At 42.9% G+C, this 15,403-nt stretch overlaps 1 protein-coding gene across 1 annotated transcript; it reads right to left on the minus strand.

The window, feature by feature from the left end:
* Window positions 1–14,574, minus strand: LOC131285643 (beta-1,4-glucuronyltransferase 1). Its single transcript, XM_058314501.1, has 4 exons — window positions 14,566–14,574; window positions 10,143–11,107; window positions 5,512–5,665; window positions 1–303 (listed from the first exon to the last, which is right to left on the minus strand). The coding sequence occupies exons 1-4, from the start codon at window positions 14,572–14,574 to the stop codon at window positions 1–3; spliced, it is 1,431 nt and encodes a 476-aa protein (XP_058170484.1).
* Between the last annotated feature and the right edge of the window lie 829 nt (window positions 14,575–15,403).

The following is a 15,403-nucleotide window of genomic DNA, read 5'->3' on the forward strand; positions in this document are numbered from 1 at the left end:
TTATTTATGCTTTTCCGGTGCTCCAGCGCCGCCAGCGTTCGGTCCTCCAGCGGCCACACCGACGGCGCCCTGTGCGCCCTGGCCGTGCTGCTTTTGCGCCTTTTTCGGAAGCAACATCCGCAGCGGGTCTTTGTGGTAGCGTGCGAACACTTCCCGCTTGAACACCTCGAAGTACTTGCGATTGACGTTGTTCTGACGCTCGCGCCACGCCGGACGGCTCTTTTTGTTCTGCAGCCCCCAGTGCACGGTGAACAGGGGTGTCAGCACCTGGAACTGGTATCCTGCCACGAACATTTCGTACACCTGTGTAAAACAAACGAAGGTAGATTGATTATTCAAGTAATCAATAAAAAGGACAGCATAATTTTGTTCTATTCATTCCCAATGAATACAAATAGGCAAATAGTGATACACATTTGTCTTTGATGAAAAAAAAAATAAACACAAAAAACAATCAAGAAAACATAAATTTATTTAACTTTACATTTTACAAACGGAATGTTCTTTTCTGCACATGCATCATTGTATTGGAGAAACGTATGATAAAAATTATCTATTCAACCGATATGAGAATTGTATCAAGAATAATTTAAATTTGGACATAAGGCATATACAATTACAGACAAAACTTATTTTCAATTAATATAACATAATAAACTGCAATTAAAAAAAACATAAAACTAAAATTGAATAAAAAATGGTATGTATATAATGATACAGCCATTAAGGCTTCAAAATCGTTAAAATAAGTGGTCTCAAACACGCTGCTAACTTTGGTTTCTATGAAATAGCACAGCGGCCATCGACGAGACAAAATGGACGGCAGCGCAGTGTCATACAAAATGTATACTTTCTGGAAAGGAGTTTAATAATTCTATACTAGAAGGATCGCGTAGGTCACCGTACTAGAATGGGTCACGTTTTCGGCATCAAAGAAAGCTATCGTCAAACCAGTTGTATGGCGTGGGCATGTTTATGGTTTATGGTGGGTGTAGGGATCGTAAAAAGTATACCAAACTGCAGATATCTCGAGCGTAGGCACAGTAAATTGCCGGTTGGTATAAATATCTTCAAAATATGTTCAAATATGACCGACTGCTTAATGAAAAATGAAGCTTTAAGGATATTTCACACCTGAAAACTTAAAAGAAAAACTGAACTCCGAAGTTATCCATTTCATGAGCATTTCATCAGCGTATGCATACAAACTGTCCACTCTAACATAATGCACTGTTTTAAATTTGTTCCAGTGGTCACATCCTAAATATATAATCAAGCTACACAATATTAGAGAGTAGTTTCGTTTGCCTACACCGAAAATCCTAACCATTCCATCCGAGGACGAAGCGCTAGTAAAAAAAAAGGGCAGATGCAATAATTTTCTTTTATTTATGCTACAAAGCCCACAACAAAACAAACACCACTATCGTCGAGTGACAGAAATTGAATCATACAATATTTATCGACAGGGAAAGGACGGGACGTTCTCGTCAGCCGGTAGAACATCGTTCCACTTTCGTTTCAGTAGGAGGAAATTTTATATATTTGTGTTGCGTGGCCAATAAAGAAATGATCATAGCCAGTCCATCATAACCAAACGGCGGTACCAAGGCCGAACCAAGGGGTAATCTTTCTCCCTCTCAAGACCTCTCAACACGACCCTTCGGCGTTCGGTCGGAAAGCCACCAAACTCTTCGAGCAGCTGTGATAGCGGCAAATTATGGCCGAACCTTTACAATCCGGGGACACGGTGGCACTTCAACCGTCGCATCCACTTGGCGAATGAAGGGGACCGATGTCATAAAGAGCCGCTTTCTATGTGTGTGTGTGTCGGAAGACTTCGACGGCAACGAACGAGTTCCGTTTGACTCCGGTTCGAAATTGCAACCCCTTTTTTGCCGACAACGGCACATCAAAGCTACCCCACCGCAAGGGCCCCAAGGCTTTGCCAGAAAAGCAATGTTTTAATATAGTTTTTATCAATTCCAAACACGCGCTAGTTAAATGTCGGTGAATAAGAAAATCAGGATCGCTTTCGTTTCGTTCCCGCCACCCCCACCCACCGGGGTCGGATGGCGCAAGTGTCGCCAACTATTCCCGGGGCCAGTAACACTTTTATGCCGAAAGCTCCCATTCGCCGAATGCGTGGAGTGGTGTATCAGCAGAAATGTAGAAGAACACGCTCAAAAGGATCCTCCCGTCCCCCGGGTTATGCTGATGTAAAAAGGAATGAAAAAGGATGAACGATTTTTTCCCTCCCGCACTTGCTACCACTTTAAAGAGATCATCAGTATTCAATGCCGCCAAAAAGGTGGCAGGGTGTGTTTGTTTTCTTACCCCTTTTTAGCGTCCCTTCCCCGCACACTCCGCACAAGCAGAAAAGTAAATTGAGAAGATTTTTCGTTCATCGGTTATTTGCTAGTCATTTTATGTCGAACCTGAGCCAGCATAACGCGTTCGGGATTTTTCTGTTTTTCTTCTCCCTTGCTTGCTTCATTTCATCGATGTAGGGGTTTTAGAAAATTATCGAAAGGTCAAGAGACACCGGCAAAGGTTTGGCGTATGAGTGCCGGCACCCGGTGGTCTTAAGGTTCGCGCGCCGAAACGGACTAATAATTGGATTTTTAAATTATTCATGTAAGCTGATTGGAAATCGGGCTGAACCACGACGCTGCTAGAGGGTATCAAAAAGGGCGTGAAAAGATCAGGAAAGTAAACACGTTGACAGGTTTTTCAGTAAGCGAAATTTCTCCTCTAACGTTTATGCGCCGCAAAACAAGACAAAAATTAAATAATATAGCACCAGTAGATTGAATTATTTCTTAGAATATTGTATGCAAAAATACTTAGCGCCTCACACTCGTTTATGCAACGATATACATTGTGCTGCAAAATTGCTTTCTGAATTTGTCACATCACCAGAAATGCATTTCCTTCTTCGTGGAATGATAGATTGCGTTTGCTTTGCGCCATTTTCCTCCCCCTTTCAGCCAGGCCAGCCAGTCAGGCTCGGCTAGTTCCATTCCGGCATCGGGAAATAACTCGACCATCGAGCAAGTGCCAGCCTTGTGCTTCCCACCGCAGGCACTCATCACATTATGACAACCCGGTTTCCTCCAAATCCTCCCCTTGAGGGTGGTTTGGTGGAAAAATAAAATTTGCATGGTAATGAAAATTATGATCTCGCGAAAGAGGCGGACAGCAGCGTTTTTGCTCCGTGAGGCTCGGACTTAAATCCCCTATAGCGAAGGAGAAAACCCGCAGCAAGAACGGATGTCGTGCGAATGGGGCGAAAACTATACGGCACCTCCGCCGTTTGTAATTAACCGAAAAACAGCAAGCCCCCGAAACGGGTAGAAATGAAATAAAAACACGATAAAAACCATCGCCACGCCAAATGGGGGGCGCTGGATTTGTTGGGTTCATTCGAGCACCACAGGCACTGACTGCAGCTGACATCACGAGCCACTTTCGGGCTTTACAGATTTAGAAAGCACTTGGCCGCACGACTCCGGATGGTGCGCTCAAGCGAGTGACGAATAGTTTCCCGACCCTCAAAAGACTACGGCAAGGCAAGGGTGAGCCGAATGGAAAGTGGAGGAAAATAGACACATACAAAAGTCACAGCAAAAATGAGATGCGAACAAAACTCAAAGTGCTCCTCATCGCGAAGGTCGGAGTCTGCTTGTCGATGGGATGCTTCATGGAAAAAAGGAACGACATACACACACACACACACACTCGCATACACACCAAGGCGGGAGTGCGAAGGGGAAGCTCGCAGTGCATGTGCAAGTTGCACTGAAGCGTGAAACTAATTTCCATAGCCAATTTGCAATCGTCGAGTGCAATCGCCGGTGGAAAAAAGGGGAAGAGGAAGTAAAGAGGGAGCGAGAGAGAGAGAGAGGGAGAGAAATAAAACCGACCCATCAAGTGGGAGCACATACAAAAAAAACACACAACACAAGTACGGTGATTTGTCTTGCTGGAGCATCTACCAGGCCATTATATCTGCCCAATGCACGCCCATCCGGTGGACACCGGAAATGGTGGTCCGTGTTCGATTCGGAGCGATTTTCGTAGCGCCGCGATGCGTTACGACCATTTTCCGACGGCGTCGGGAAAGTTTTGCGTCGTGCATCTTCAAACGGGAACTTTTAATTTGTTCCTTCTTGTGTGATTTTTTCTTTCTACTACTTTACTCCAGCGTAATCGGACGCCCCACCCCGAATATCCCTTACCCGACCTGCGTGTTCGAGCTGGCCAGATTTGCGCCCCAGTGCACAGTGATGCTGCAAGCGAAATGATTTACGGGTTGGATGAAAATTTCTCTTTAATCAATTGGATCGGACCAACTTTCGTGCGCGCCATTTGCGTCCGACGATCGAACGATCTGGTGTCGGAGAGGGATGGAGGTTTGCTTTGGGAACAATTAATTCTATAAGAATATATTCTCTTTCTATCTGCTGGATTTATGCTTGACGAGTTTCTCTTAGGTTAAGTTAGCATGGTTAGCACTTTAACGGTTTACCTAGGAAATATTAAAACTTTGTAGATTTTTAGTTGTTCGTAAAATTAAATTTCCTCTGCTAACTTGCGTGGGTCTCCACATCGTTCAAATTGCTTTATAAATTGTGTGAAAAAGAAAAGAAGAAAAGTGATGTAAATATGGGAATTAAATTTGAAATTAAATGTCGTTCTTCTAGCTCAAAATCTGTCAAATGAATAAATTTAAAAAAAACTGAGTGGGAGATATAGTTTTGTAGTTTAAAGTAATAAAGTTGAAATAAAAATAAGTGCTATTTGATCATAATTTTTTGTCATTTACATTTTTCTAATTTTCTCCTTTTCCTGAAACCTTAACATTACAACCCAAGCGTCATTTTGACCGCAACGCAAATTTCGATTTTAACATCTCGAAAACGGCTGAATATTTTTCCAAAAAGGTAAGGCTTTTCTTAAAACCCAAAGCTACATCTAAAACAAAATTTTCAACTTTTGCTGCTCGATCAGTTCCAGGAACCAACTTGACAATCCCTTGAATGGTTTTTAGGGTTCATTTTGGTCCTTGTTTTCAAAACGTTATAACTTCACTACTTTTGAAGATTTTTCAAATCCGTAAATTTTTACTTTTTAGTATATTTGTTGACTATCTTTCGACGTTTTTGGGTTTTCGATGGATTTCTTCATCATTCCGCTAGCTCGGTGTAAAGCAAATATGATCGAAATTGAGTTCTTTTCAGCTTTTATTTATTTATTCAAAATCCATAACGTAAATCCAGAAAAAAATTTGCGCTAGCAAGTAAGTATGTTGAGGAACATTTCAAATAATAAAATCAAATGAAAGTATGAAAGTAATAAGTATAAAGTTGAAATGCAGGCGCCGCGTGTAATATAATGAGTGATAACAACCAAAACCTACTAAAAACAAGCTGGCAATCTTGTAAGACATATCGAGGTTAGATAGTTAACAACTATTTTAAAGCATTAAGAATGGATCTATAAACGTACCTGTGTGTTCCGCGTGTATCCGTAGCCAAGGAACCGTTCGTCGTGCGGTGGAACCGTGTCGGGTGCCACATAAAACGGTTCGTAAAGAAACTCGAAGTTCGTCACGTTGTGGGACACTTTCGTTTCGTCACTCTCGGCTACGTCCGCCTGCCACCTGCGTAAATGTTAAGATAGGAAAGTACTGCCGTTAAATCGGTTCGCTATACATGGACTTTTTGCGAAGCATCCTACGAAATTTTATACCCTCTCATCGTCTTCATCGATCATTAACCGATTGAAACTTCCTAATCGCCTTCGTAAAACCCCATTACGCACGACCCCATGAACAGGTAGTCAGCCACCGCTCTCTGTTCTCTTGTTTTGCAAACCGATGATACCGAGGGTGTAAAATTATGCGATCGGTGTTGTAAAACCCCATTCTTCGAACGGCTCGTTAGGGGTCTCACATTTTGAAAGATTAAGCATACAGGACCTATTCCCTTTCCGAGGGAAGTCCATTGCCACTTTTCGTGCCCCATTACCTCACGACTTATGGGTGCTTTCGTGACGCCCGCAACACTATGGCAAGGAAGTTCCAAGGGGTTGTTCGTTTTTTTTTAAGAAACACTCAAGTAACCAAGTAACCTTGCCTCCGCCGCAAACGGGACGAAAGATTACGGCCGCATAGTGGTCTGTGGGAAAAGGCTGTTGTGGTCCCATGTGTTTCGAGCCGAAGCATCACCGGGTACGCCACATGAAAATCAGAGCATCTCATCTTTTACGAGCTCTTAAATTAGAGAACTTATTCCGGGGCCGACCGGAGCCGATGGGGGTTGCTTTGCGCCGCCCGGAGCCGAAAGGGGGGCAAAAAAACGAACGAACTGAAGAACGTCGTAAAGCGCGCCCCTCTTCCCTTCGCTCCGGCCGGTCACAAGGAGGTTGAAAAGAATGTCGACATCAGAAGCATAAATTATCGTAAAAACCTTACTTTGAGCAATAACTGTCGAGTTTCGGCAAGTTCGCCGCCAAATTTGATCGCAAATGGTCACGACGGCGTCAATGAGATATGAAGATATTATCTTCCGGCGACTCGAAACACCGGACCACGTGCAGAATGGGCAGGCCCTCCCCGATGTGCCGATAGCTGCCCAGTACCGGGCTCCAGGAACGTGGTACAGGAAGGATTGGAAGGCAGGAAGGAAGGAAAGAAGAGGATCTGCTTCGGACTCTTATTGCGGTTCTTCAGGACGTCCGAAGGGCAGCCTCCGGAGCAGACGGTCGTTTTACGGCTTAATTGTTTAACGGCAGCAGCGGTGTATAACTTTTCCGTGTGGCAAGTGAGTGAAATCAAAAAGTTCTACGATGAGAATACTCCATCCCAACAGGGGGGGTTTTCCCGGGGCTTTGTGTGTGCGACGGACGTGACGGACAATTTTTCTTCTTTATTTCATTAGAGCAAGAACGTGAAGCAATTGCTAGGAGGATGTTTTGAAATGGATCTATTATTGGTCGGCAACGCGATCATCTCAACCACATTGAGCTACCAAACACTGTTAAGCTTTTAGGGTTTGCTCTCTTCCACGGTTGGATGTCTACAGCTAATATGTTTAAAGACAATCTTATACCCAGGTGGATCAAAGGGTAAGCAAACGAGTAAATTGTGCTTAGATTTGAAGAAAAGGTCACCAAACGTCACATTTTTGAGGGTTGTTTAAGTTAAAATATAAAATACTGATCCACTAACACATATATAAAAGCGATTAGTGTAAAGATTATTTTGCAGAAGAGGAAAATTCTCACAACAGTTTTAGCATAATGGACATGGATTGGCAAAAGTAATTCCCTGCCCATTTCCAAACACAGTTCTAATGCTTTGCACTGATCTAACCTTTTCTCTTCGAACTTTTCACTCAAAAGAACATTTCCAGTTTTTAAGAGACTCAATAACTAATTAGATTTAAAAACAATCAGCTTACTAGTCAATTTTGTTCATATAAAATACTATTCGTGAAAAATGATTCTCCTGGAATGTTAAACTTTTTAAATATAAAGTTGAATGTTCAGTGTACCGTATATTTTTGGGGCCTACAACTTGTAGCCTCAAGAACACTTAATCCGCCTCTGATCTTATGCCCTAAAGATTGATAATAACTGAGATTGTGCAACTTTTTCTCCAAACAAATCGATCACTTTCAATCTCATTTCAATATTAATAACCAGACGTAAGACGTAAGCACTCGTATGTTTTAAGTCAAAAATATTTTGAAAAACTTTTGCCTTAAGATTTTTTTAGACGTTTGACGACGACGAATTCAATTAAAGTTATAAAAGCGTTATTTCGCAACGTGTAAAGCTAGTTCTGTTTCAACAAGTGTAATTTAATCCTCATCACTCATCCTCACCTTTCGATGATGGATTTCGAATCAATTATGAGCGATTAATAATGAACGCCTACCGCCAAATGATGCTTCCAAAATTATGCCCAGCCTCACGCAAACCATTTGAGGAGTAGTGTTGCACATTGGTTTGCGTTTATGGAACGCTTGGTTGCTGGTAATTGTGTTTAGATTGCTTTAGAATCCATTACACCGGCTAAATTGATATTGCATTCTATTGCTCACGCCCCGGAACGTTCTCAAAGCGCATCGTTTTGCTCGCACAATCAGTATAACAGGATTAGTCATGATTTAGTAGATGTGTGTTAATGCGGTTATGCTTCGCTCCGTCAGTAGTACGCGTGAATAATCGTGTCTTTTTGCTACGCACCGCCCACCGGCTCGGGTTTTTGTTCCCTTTGCGCAGCGGACAAATGATAACGAAGCTGTCAAAGACAATCCATTTCGTTCCATCGACGATTGGATTGCGAATGATCTCGTACGGGGCGGTTGTAGAAAACCCCCACGGCCTCAACCAGTGCGGCACGTATAATAAGCAATGTTAAATCCTTTGCTACCCTAGCCATTTCGCCTGATTGAATCGCCCCCGTTTTGGGTGGATTCGCCCACCGACAAATGCCCCCTGTTGGTCGATTGCATCAGCAACCTCGGTTTATTGTGCCCTATCTCTGTTTTATTACACTCCGACAGCGAAGGCAACGATGGTCAGCGCATCTTCTTTCTTAACCGGACCACATTTTCTTCACCGTGCTTGGAGAAAATAGCTCTCCCCACCCCCAGCCGATGCCTCCACGTGCCCGAGCCCGAAGAATTAATGATTGCATCAGAAGCCGATGATAAATAGCGCTTCAGTGTAAATGGCCCTTGCAGTAATAAATCTTGGACCACCGCTTCACGCACCGCCGATCGTGAAAATCGAATGGATAGGATTGTTACATGAAATAAATGAACGAACCGTCATTTGCACCACGGCGCAGGGAGCCGGAAGTGCGAAGCAAATCAATACGCTTCACGTTCGCGGTACCGGGGCGCGGGGAGGACGTGCTAAGGTGTTACGATACAAGCCGGACTTATCGGGCTCGCGCGGGTAAGTGCACATAAAACCCTCGGGCAGCACTTGTCCTCAACTGGCAGGAAGGTAGTAAAATCAATTTACTTTCCCGCCAAACGACCCCTTCGCCTAACGACACTCTATAAATCCTCCTACTTACGGGAGATTATATTTCCCTTTCAATCGGTGGGGGAGTTTTCGGGCAAACACGAGTGCAATTAATGAGTGAATTGGATGTACTCCTAACTTAGTACTCATGGTTCCTAACGTGGTTTTTATTATGATAAATTATAACAGGATTTTAAATTTCAAAGTCAAAGGTCACTAAATGAAATTCGACTTGCTAACCGTGCCAAAGGACGAACTAAGGAATTAATAATAAAATTCTTAAACATACTAACGAGTTGCTCGAAAAGAAAAATTGTGCTTTTACTTCGTGAAAAATATATTAATGCAAGTTAGATGCAACCTTTTATATATTTTATCTTTTTCGGCATGGAATTTTGTGTATATAAAAAAATTCGACCAATACTGAACCGTCGATTCAAAAAATTTCCGCATATTAAGTTTTAGCACTGCAAATGCAGTAGAAAATTTGTTTAATTCCTATATTTGAAAAAAAAAGATCCTGTATTGTAAAATCATCAAAATTTTACATTTTAAACGTAGTTTTACAACCACTAGCAAAACAAACATGAAAACACTTGTACAGTTCGTAACAAATAAAATAGTACATAATAAATATGCACAAAATCTATATTTGTGTAACACAAACCAAAGATTGTCAACAACATTAGTAAGGTTTTTCGTAGAACAATAATTAATCGTACCAATCTCAGGGTTTCTCATTTATAATTACAAAAGTTTAGGCTCATATACGATACTAATGAAAATAAATATCAACCCGAGTATGTATGCTTCGCTGCACTGTAATCCAATGACACCGACACATGCTATATTCATAAACAAAATATACAGCAATGTATTACGGGAAAATCGATGAATCATCAATACCATTTTAAATATGCCGTTATTGTAACTATTAAATTTAAACATAACTCTAAAGTAAAGAGAAAAACCCACAACTTTGTTCTCGATCTCTTCTTCACCGAGCATCACCGGGGCTAAGGTCAAGCTAACATGATTTAAAGAGAGGATGCAGAGTGTTTCTAAATTACAAACGAAGACAGAAGCCGAGCGCTTACCTGGAAAAGTTGGTCGCAAACTGATTGTAGATAAACACCTTGTGGTGGAACGGTCTCGCTAGGCCCTTGTTTGCCAGCCGGATCAGGTCAGTCTTGTTGCGCGGGAAGCGAACCCGCTCGTCCAGCTCGTACGTCGGCACGACGAACGCGGTCAGATGGTGCGGCTTCTGCTTCCGCAGAAACTTGTCCAGCTGCTCGGCGAAGCTGACGCTCGGCACGATGTCGACGTCCGTCAGAAAGACGTATCCACTTTGGCACGCCTTCCGGGCCACGTTGCGCAGGTGGTTCTGCGGGTACGGGTTCTTGATGCGCCACTTGCTCGTGTCCGGTTTGCGCAGCTTGAGCAGATCGTTGAGCGTCGCCTCCGGTTTGGCACAATCGAACTTGGTGAAGTCGCTCACGTGCACGCTCTTCAGGTGCGTCGGGGCCCGATCCTTCGGCAGCACCAGATGAAAGCTGACCCGCTCCCGGATCGGGCGGAAGCAGAGCCGTAGGTAGGACAGGTAGATCTGCAGCAGGTATAGCTCGTCGTTGCCGGCGGCGAAGATGGCAGTCGAGATCGGCCCAGACCAATGGTGCGCCACCTGCACCAGCGAGTAGATCTTCTCCAGCGAACTCTGCGTCGCCAGGCAGACGCTGTAGGTGCCCGACAGCTCCGGAAAACGCTCACCCACCACGGCGAAGTCGAATATCTTGTACAACCGGCGCGTGTCCCAGCGTCCCAGCCGCAGATCGAGCCCGGAAAAAACGGCCTTATCCGTGCTGTTCGCTAGGCTCTCCGCCAGCACGTACTCCAGGCAGGTGGCGGGTGTGAGGATGGGGGCCCGCGGCACCATCGAAACGCCATCCTCGCCACTGCTGTACTGGTTGCAATCGCCACTGTGCAGCAGCCGAACCGTGAGGAACACGTTGGACAGTGTTAACGCTAGCACGCTTGCAATACTCAGATTCCAGAGTCGGCATGTCTGCAATTGGAATGTTCGAAGAAATAATTACGTTCGTTATCCTCGTTAAAAATGGCAACAAAAGTTGAATATAGAAAGAAAGAGTATTAAACATTAAATTGTTTCATAAACAACGCAGTAGAAATATAAAGATCGTTCAAATAGAATAAAACTCTAACGAAATCAACGTGAAAGAAAACTCTGTTACGATGCCTGGTTGACAACACGAAAGATCGAACTTTTCCATCGGAATTATGTTCTCCCAAACTAAATAGTTCAACGGCATTTCGGGACATGTTTTCCTATGCAAATTTGTTGTTGTTGATATTTTTACATCCCTCACCTGAACCCCCCACGTAATCTTATTTTCGATTATTTCCACCGTCAAATAATCATCCATCGAATGATTGCCATTTCGTGCCGGGTGAGCAAATTGCGAAAGGGCCAGGACAACTGTTGCATAATTTATGGCGGCTCATCCTTAAGATCCCTTTCTCTCCCGCCGGCAGCCGACGAAGTAACGACTAATCAAAATGCAAAGCAGCGTCACCTCCGCGAGCATTGGGCGCCCCGTAGCAAGGGAAAGAAAGTCGGACTAAAAGTTTTGCAGGTGAACAAGTCATGCCCCGGCTGATCATCGCGGGATTATTCAAATGTTCGCCCCCCGACGCATTCGCTGAATAATTTAGGCGCCTTTCACCGCGGGTTTGTGTCACCACCTCCGTCGGCCCCAAAACATATCCATCTGTTTGGAAAGAATTATGAAACACGATTAGTCATCCTTGCAATATTTAATTTCGTCAGTGCGGCGCTACGGTGCCCGGGGCCGGTACTGTGCCACGCGAGCGGGACGCTCGGATACTCCTGAGGCTACATTTATCAATCAGGATTATCGAGGCCGTAACTTACACAACTGACCGCTGGCGCGACCGGGGTGTTACTTTTTCCACGAAAATGCCCTTCAGGGATTCAAGTAGTTTTTCAAAACGCTTTTCCATACAAAAAGGAGGCCCACGAAGTTTTCGGGATTGTGTCATAGAATAAAATATTGTTTTATGCCACCAATATTCGCTCCTAGTTAGAACGCTGAATTGTGCAGGAAGGCATTAAATTTGAATGGAAATGAGCTAAAAATCCATCGATGGGTTAGATGAACAAACATAGTCTAAGTTCAATTAAACTACATATCTTTTCAAAATTGCCTCCTGCCTCCTGTTGTGGGCAGCGTGTATCTTTGAAAACACCAAATCTGTTGGTACCGTTAGGATTACTCAGGTTGACAAGACATCACACGACAAATTTATCAGACATTTTCAACATTCATCAGTTAAAATGTTTCTAAAAGACAGATTTTTTTAATGGAATCTAATCGGTGGGTTCGAATCCCAACCGAGACCTCGTAAGCCATTAACGAGCAGGCATGACCAAGAGGTCGTTAAATCTAAGAGGTCTAAAAGTCATGCTTAGTTTTATTTATTTTTTTTCGTTTGAAGTGTTAGGCAAGATTTGAGCGAAAAAAAATAATTTTTCACAGTCCGCTTAAGCAAAATGTCCCAAATTTACAAAGATCGATATTTTACCCTTTTTTTATTAAAAAAGTTTAAAATCTCAGATCAAAATTAACATTTTTGAGAGCACTCTTTTCCACGCGTCATTTAATGTTATAGGTAAAAGCGGCCCTGAAAGTGTAACTGAACAACCCGTGTGAATAATTATTTAATCAGAGCTATACGTACTATAGCTACTCGTATTTCAGGAGTAGGGGGGTGCCCATGGCGCAGCGGTAGCGCGAGGGACCACGCTACAGGTGTGGCATCGAATCTCGAGTCTGGCTGGCACCACCCTCTGGCATTACGAATGGCTGACCACCAAATCTATATTACAAACGTCTTTCGGTCACCGAAACTCACTTAAGCAGGAGGCCTTGTCCTACTTTGGGATGTCGTGCCACATAAACAATACTGATGAAACAAAACAAATCATAAAAATATGTTCGTAGCAATAAGAAAGTGTTGCAACTAAAACAAACCGTGTTTGTTTATATCACCGATAGAACCATCATCACTCCAAAATAGAAATCGATACAATTTTTCCACACCGTGCGGTGTAGCTGAACGACAAATGTCAATAATTTGTGATTTGTGGTACAGAATAAGTTTCACTATAAGTTAATTTAGTTGGCATGCAAAATAAATTTGGAAATCTGGGACTGTTGTGCATATCTCGCTCATTATATCATTATAGAGATGTTCTCATTTTTGTCTTCATAGCCAGAATGCAAGAATTATGAATGCAATTCTGTACCAATTCCAAATCCGGGCGATTACAACGCCCGTTCTTCTGCGGTATCTTTTGCATTTCGCGTCCTGATTTCTCCTGCTCTGTGTCTTTCCTCAATCGCGAAGTAAACCCAGCTATACTTATCAAATGTACTGATTAAACGCAAGAGATTATTGAAATTTAAGATTTGCAATAAACTCGAATGGAAACCAAAAACTGCCATAACTCCAAAATTGTGTGATTTGCTATCGATCAGAAAGCTTTAAATGCGTCCATTGTGGAGACTTCGAAGGACAAAGTGTTAGGAGTTATTCTATTTTGTAGCTAAAAACACAGTTGCATTTAACCTCAACGGGGCATCTTGCCACACTGTTCGCTACTTGAGTTATTTTTCTAGACCATGTCACTTTTTGGCAACCTTCGCAATTTGTGCGTGCCCTTTCTTTGGTGTTAACATAAACCTATTCTCAATGTTATTTGAATTAGGCTTTGAGCCTTGTATTTATATCGGCTTCTTCATTTAATTGAATGTTTTTTGATGACTGCGTTATGATGAGAAAAAATAAAACAAAAACTAGACTTCGGAAATGTATGATTTATTAGCAATTTGCTTTACAGACTATCCGTCAAGGGGGGTCCGCGCCGCCGGGGCTCACCACTTCGACGGCGTGGGTTCGAATCCCAACCGAGACCGGACCCTCCCCTGTACGAGAGGTTTGACTGACTATCCTCGTACACATAGGGTAAATGTCTCGTAAGCCCTTAACGGGCAGGCATGACCAATAAGGTCGTTATGCCAAGAAGAAGTAGACTAACCGCCAAGCCTATTTTGAGCCACTCTCGGCTCATGCCACACCGGTTTTTTTCAGTATGACTCATTCATTCGTTCGAAGTCATCCTCTAGAGATAGGTGTGAGGTGAAGCGAAGGTTTATTATTAGTCCCCAGGATCGCGAACAATGTGTGAAGCAATTATTTTAAAAAAAACAACAACTACTACCTAATAGTTTTGAAATATTGTGCTGATCATTAGTTGCAAAAAACTAAACTCAACCGCCATAAAACACACCATAAACGCCTAAGAGAGTATTTAATTAATCACAAACATTATTATTTGTAGTTTCTATTATCAATGACTTTTTCCTAACATTGATGAATCATGTGCGAACTTAACAACTGTTCTTTCTCTATGGCACTTACCTGAAACATTGATTATGATTGCTGATCTACGACTAGTTGATGAACAATAGTGACGGAAATGGTCATCACTCAGAGCTGCACGTGGTGTTGCTCGTGACGATTTCTTTTTCTCCCCAGCTTTTCGTATGAATTTACTGAACGCTTGATATGTGTGGAAGAGCATAAGTTTTCCACCGAGCAGTGGTGTTCATAAGTCACTGCACAACTGTTGGACTCCACTGTGAGTCAGCTGCATCACTTCGCATGACAGCACACTGAACGAACTAGAATGTGAAGGACCGTCGACCGAATCCCTATGTCTTGCGCCCCGCACCGTTTTCAATTATTGCAGCTCCCATCAATGTTGCAGAAGTGTATTAGTTTCGGTCATAGCGGCATTCATTTTTAAACCATCGATGAGAAATTGCTCCTCATGCAATCACATTCATGGCCAACGCTCTGGTTGTGCGTCGATTTGTAAGGGAAAATCAATTTATCGATCGGTTTTGGTGCACTTTTCCTCTTGGTGGAGTTGGTTTACGATAACCAATTTGCAACACTTTGCACGTTCAAGGGCGTTTCAATTACCTTGAAAATAAATACAATCCTCGTTTTACCAATTCTTAAAAAAGCGTTTCGATTTTCGGAGCAAACAGTTGAACAGCCAGCTGACTGAATGAATTGGTAATTTCGCAAGTGTTTTCTATTCTAATCAAATCACACACTTTAGCATTGACGTTAAATGTAGAACGGCAAGTTTGCAGTTGGGGCACCGTAAATATCGATACCGGCGGCACTATCGATAGAATCAAAACACTTTCGTCTCGACAAACACAGCCAACACAGGTGCACACCTTTA

This window comes from Anopheles ziemanni, chromosome 3 (genome assembly GCF_943734765.1).
Source record: "Anopheles ziemanni chromosome 3, idAnoZiCoDA_A2_x.2, whole genome shotgun sequence".
Taxonomy (NCBI): Eukaryota; Metazoa; Arthropoda; class Insecta; order Diptera; family Culicidae; genus Anopheles; species Anopheles ziemanni.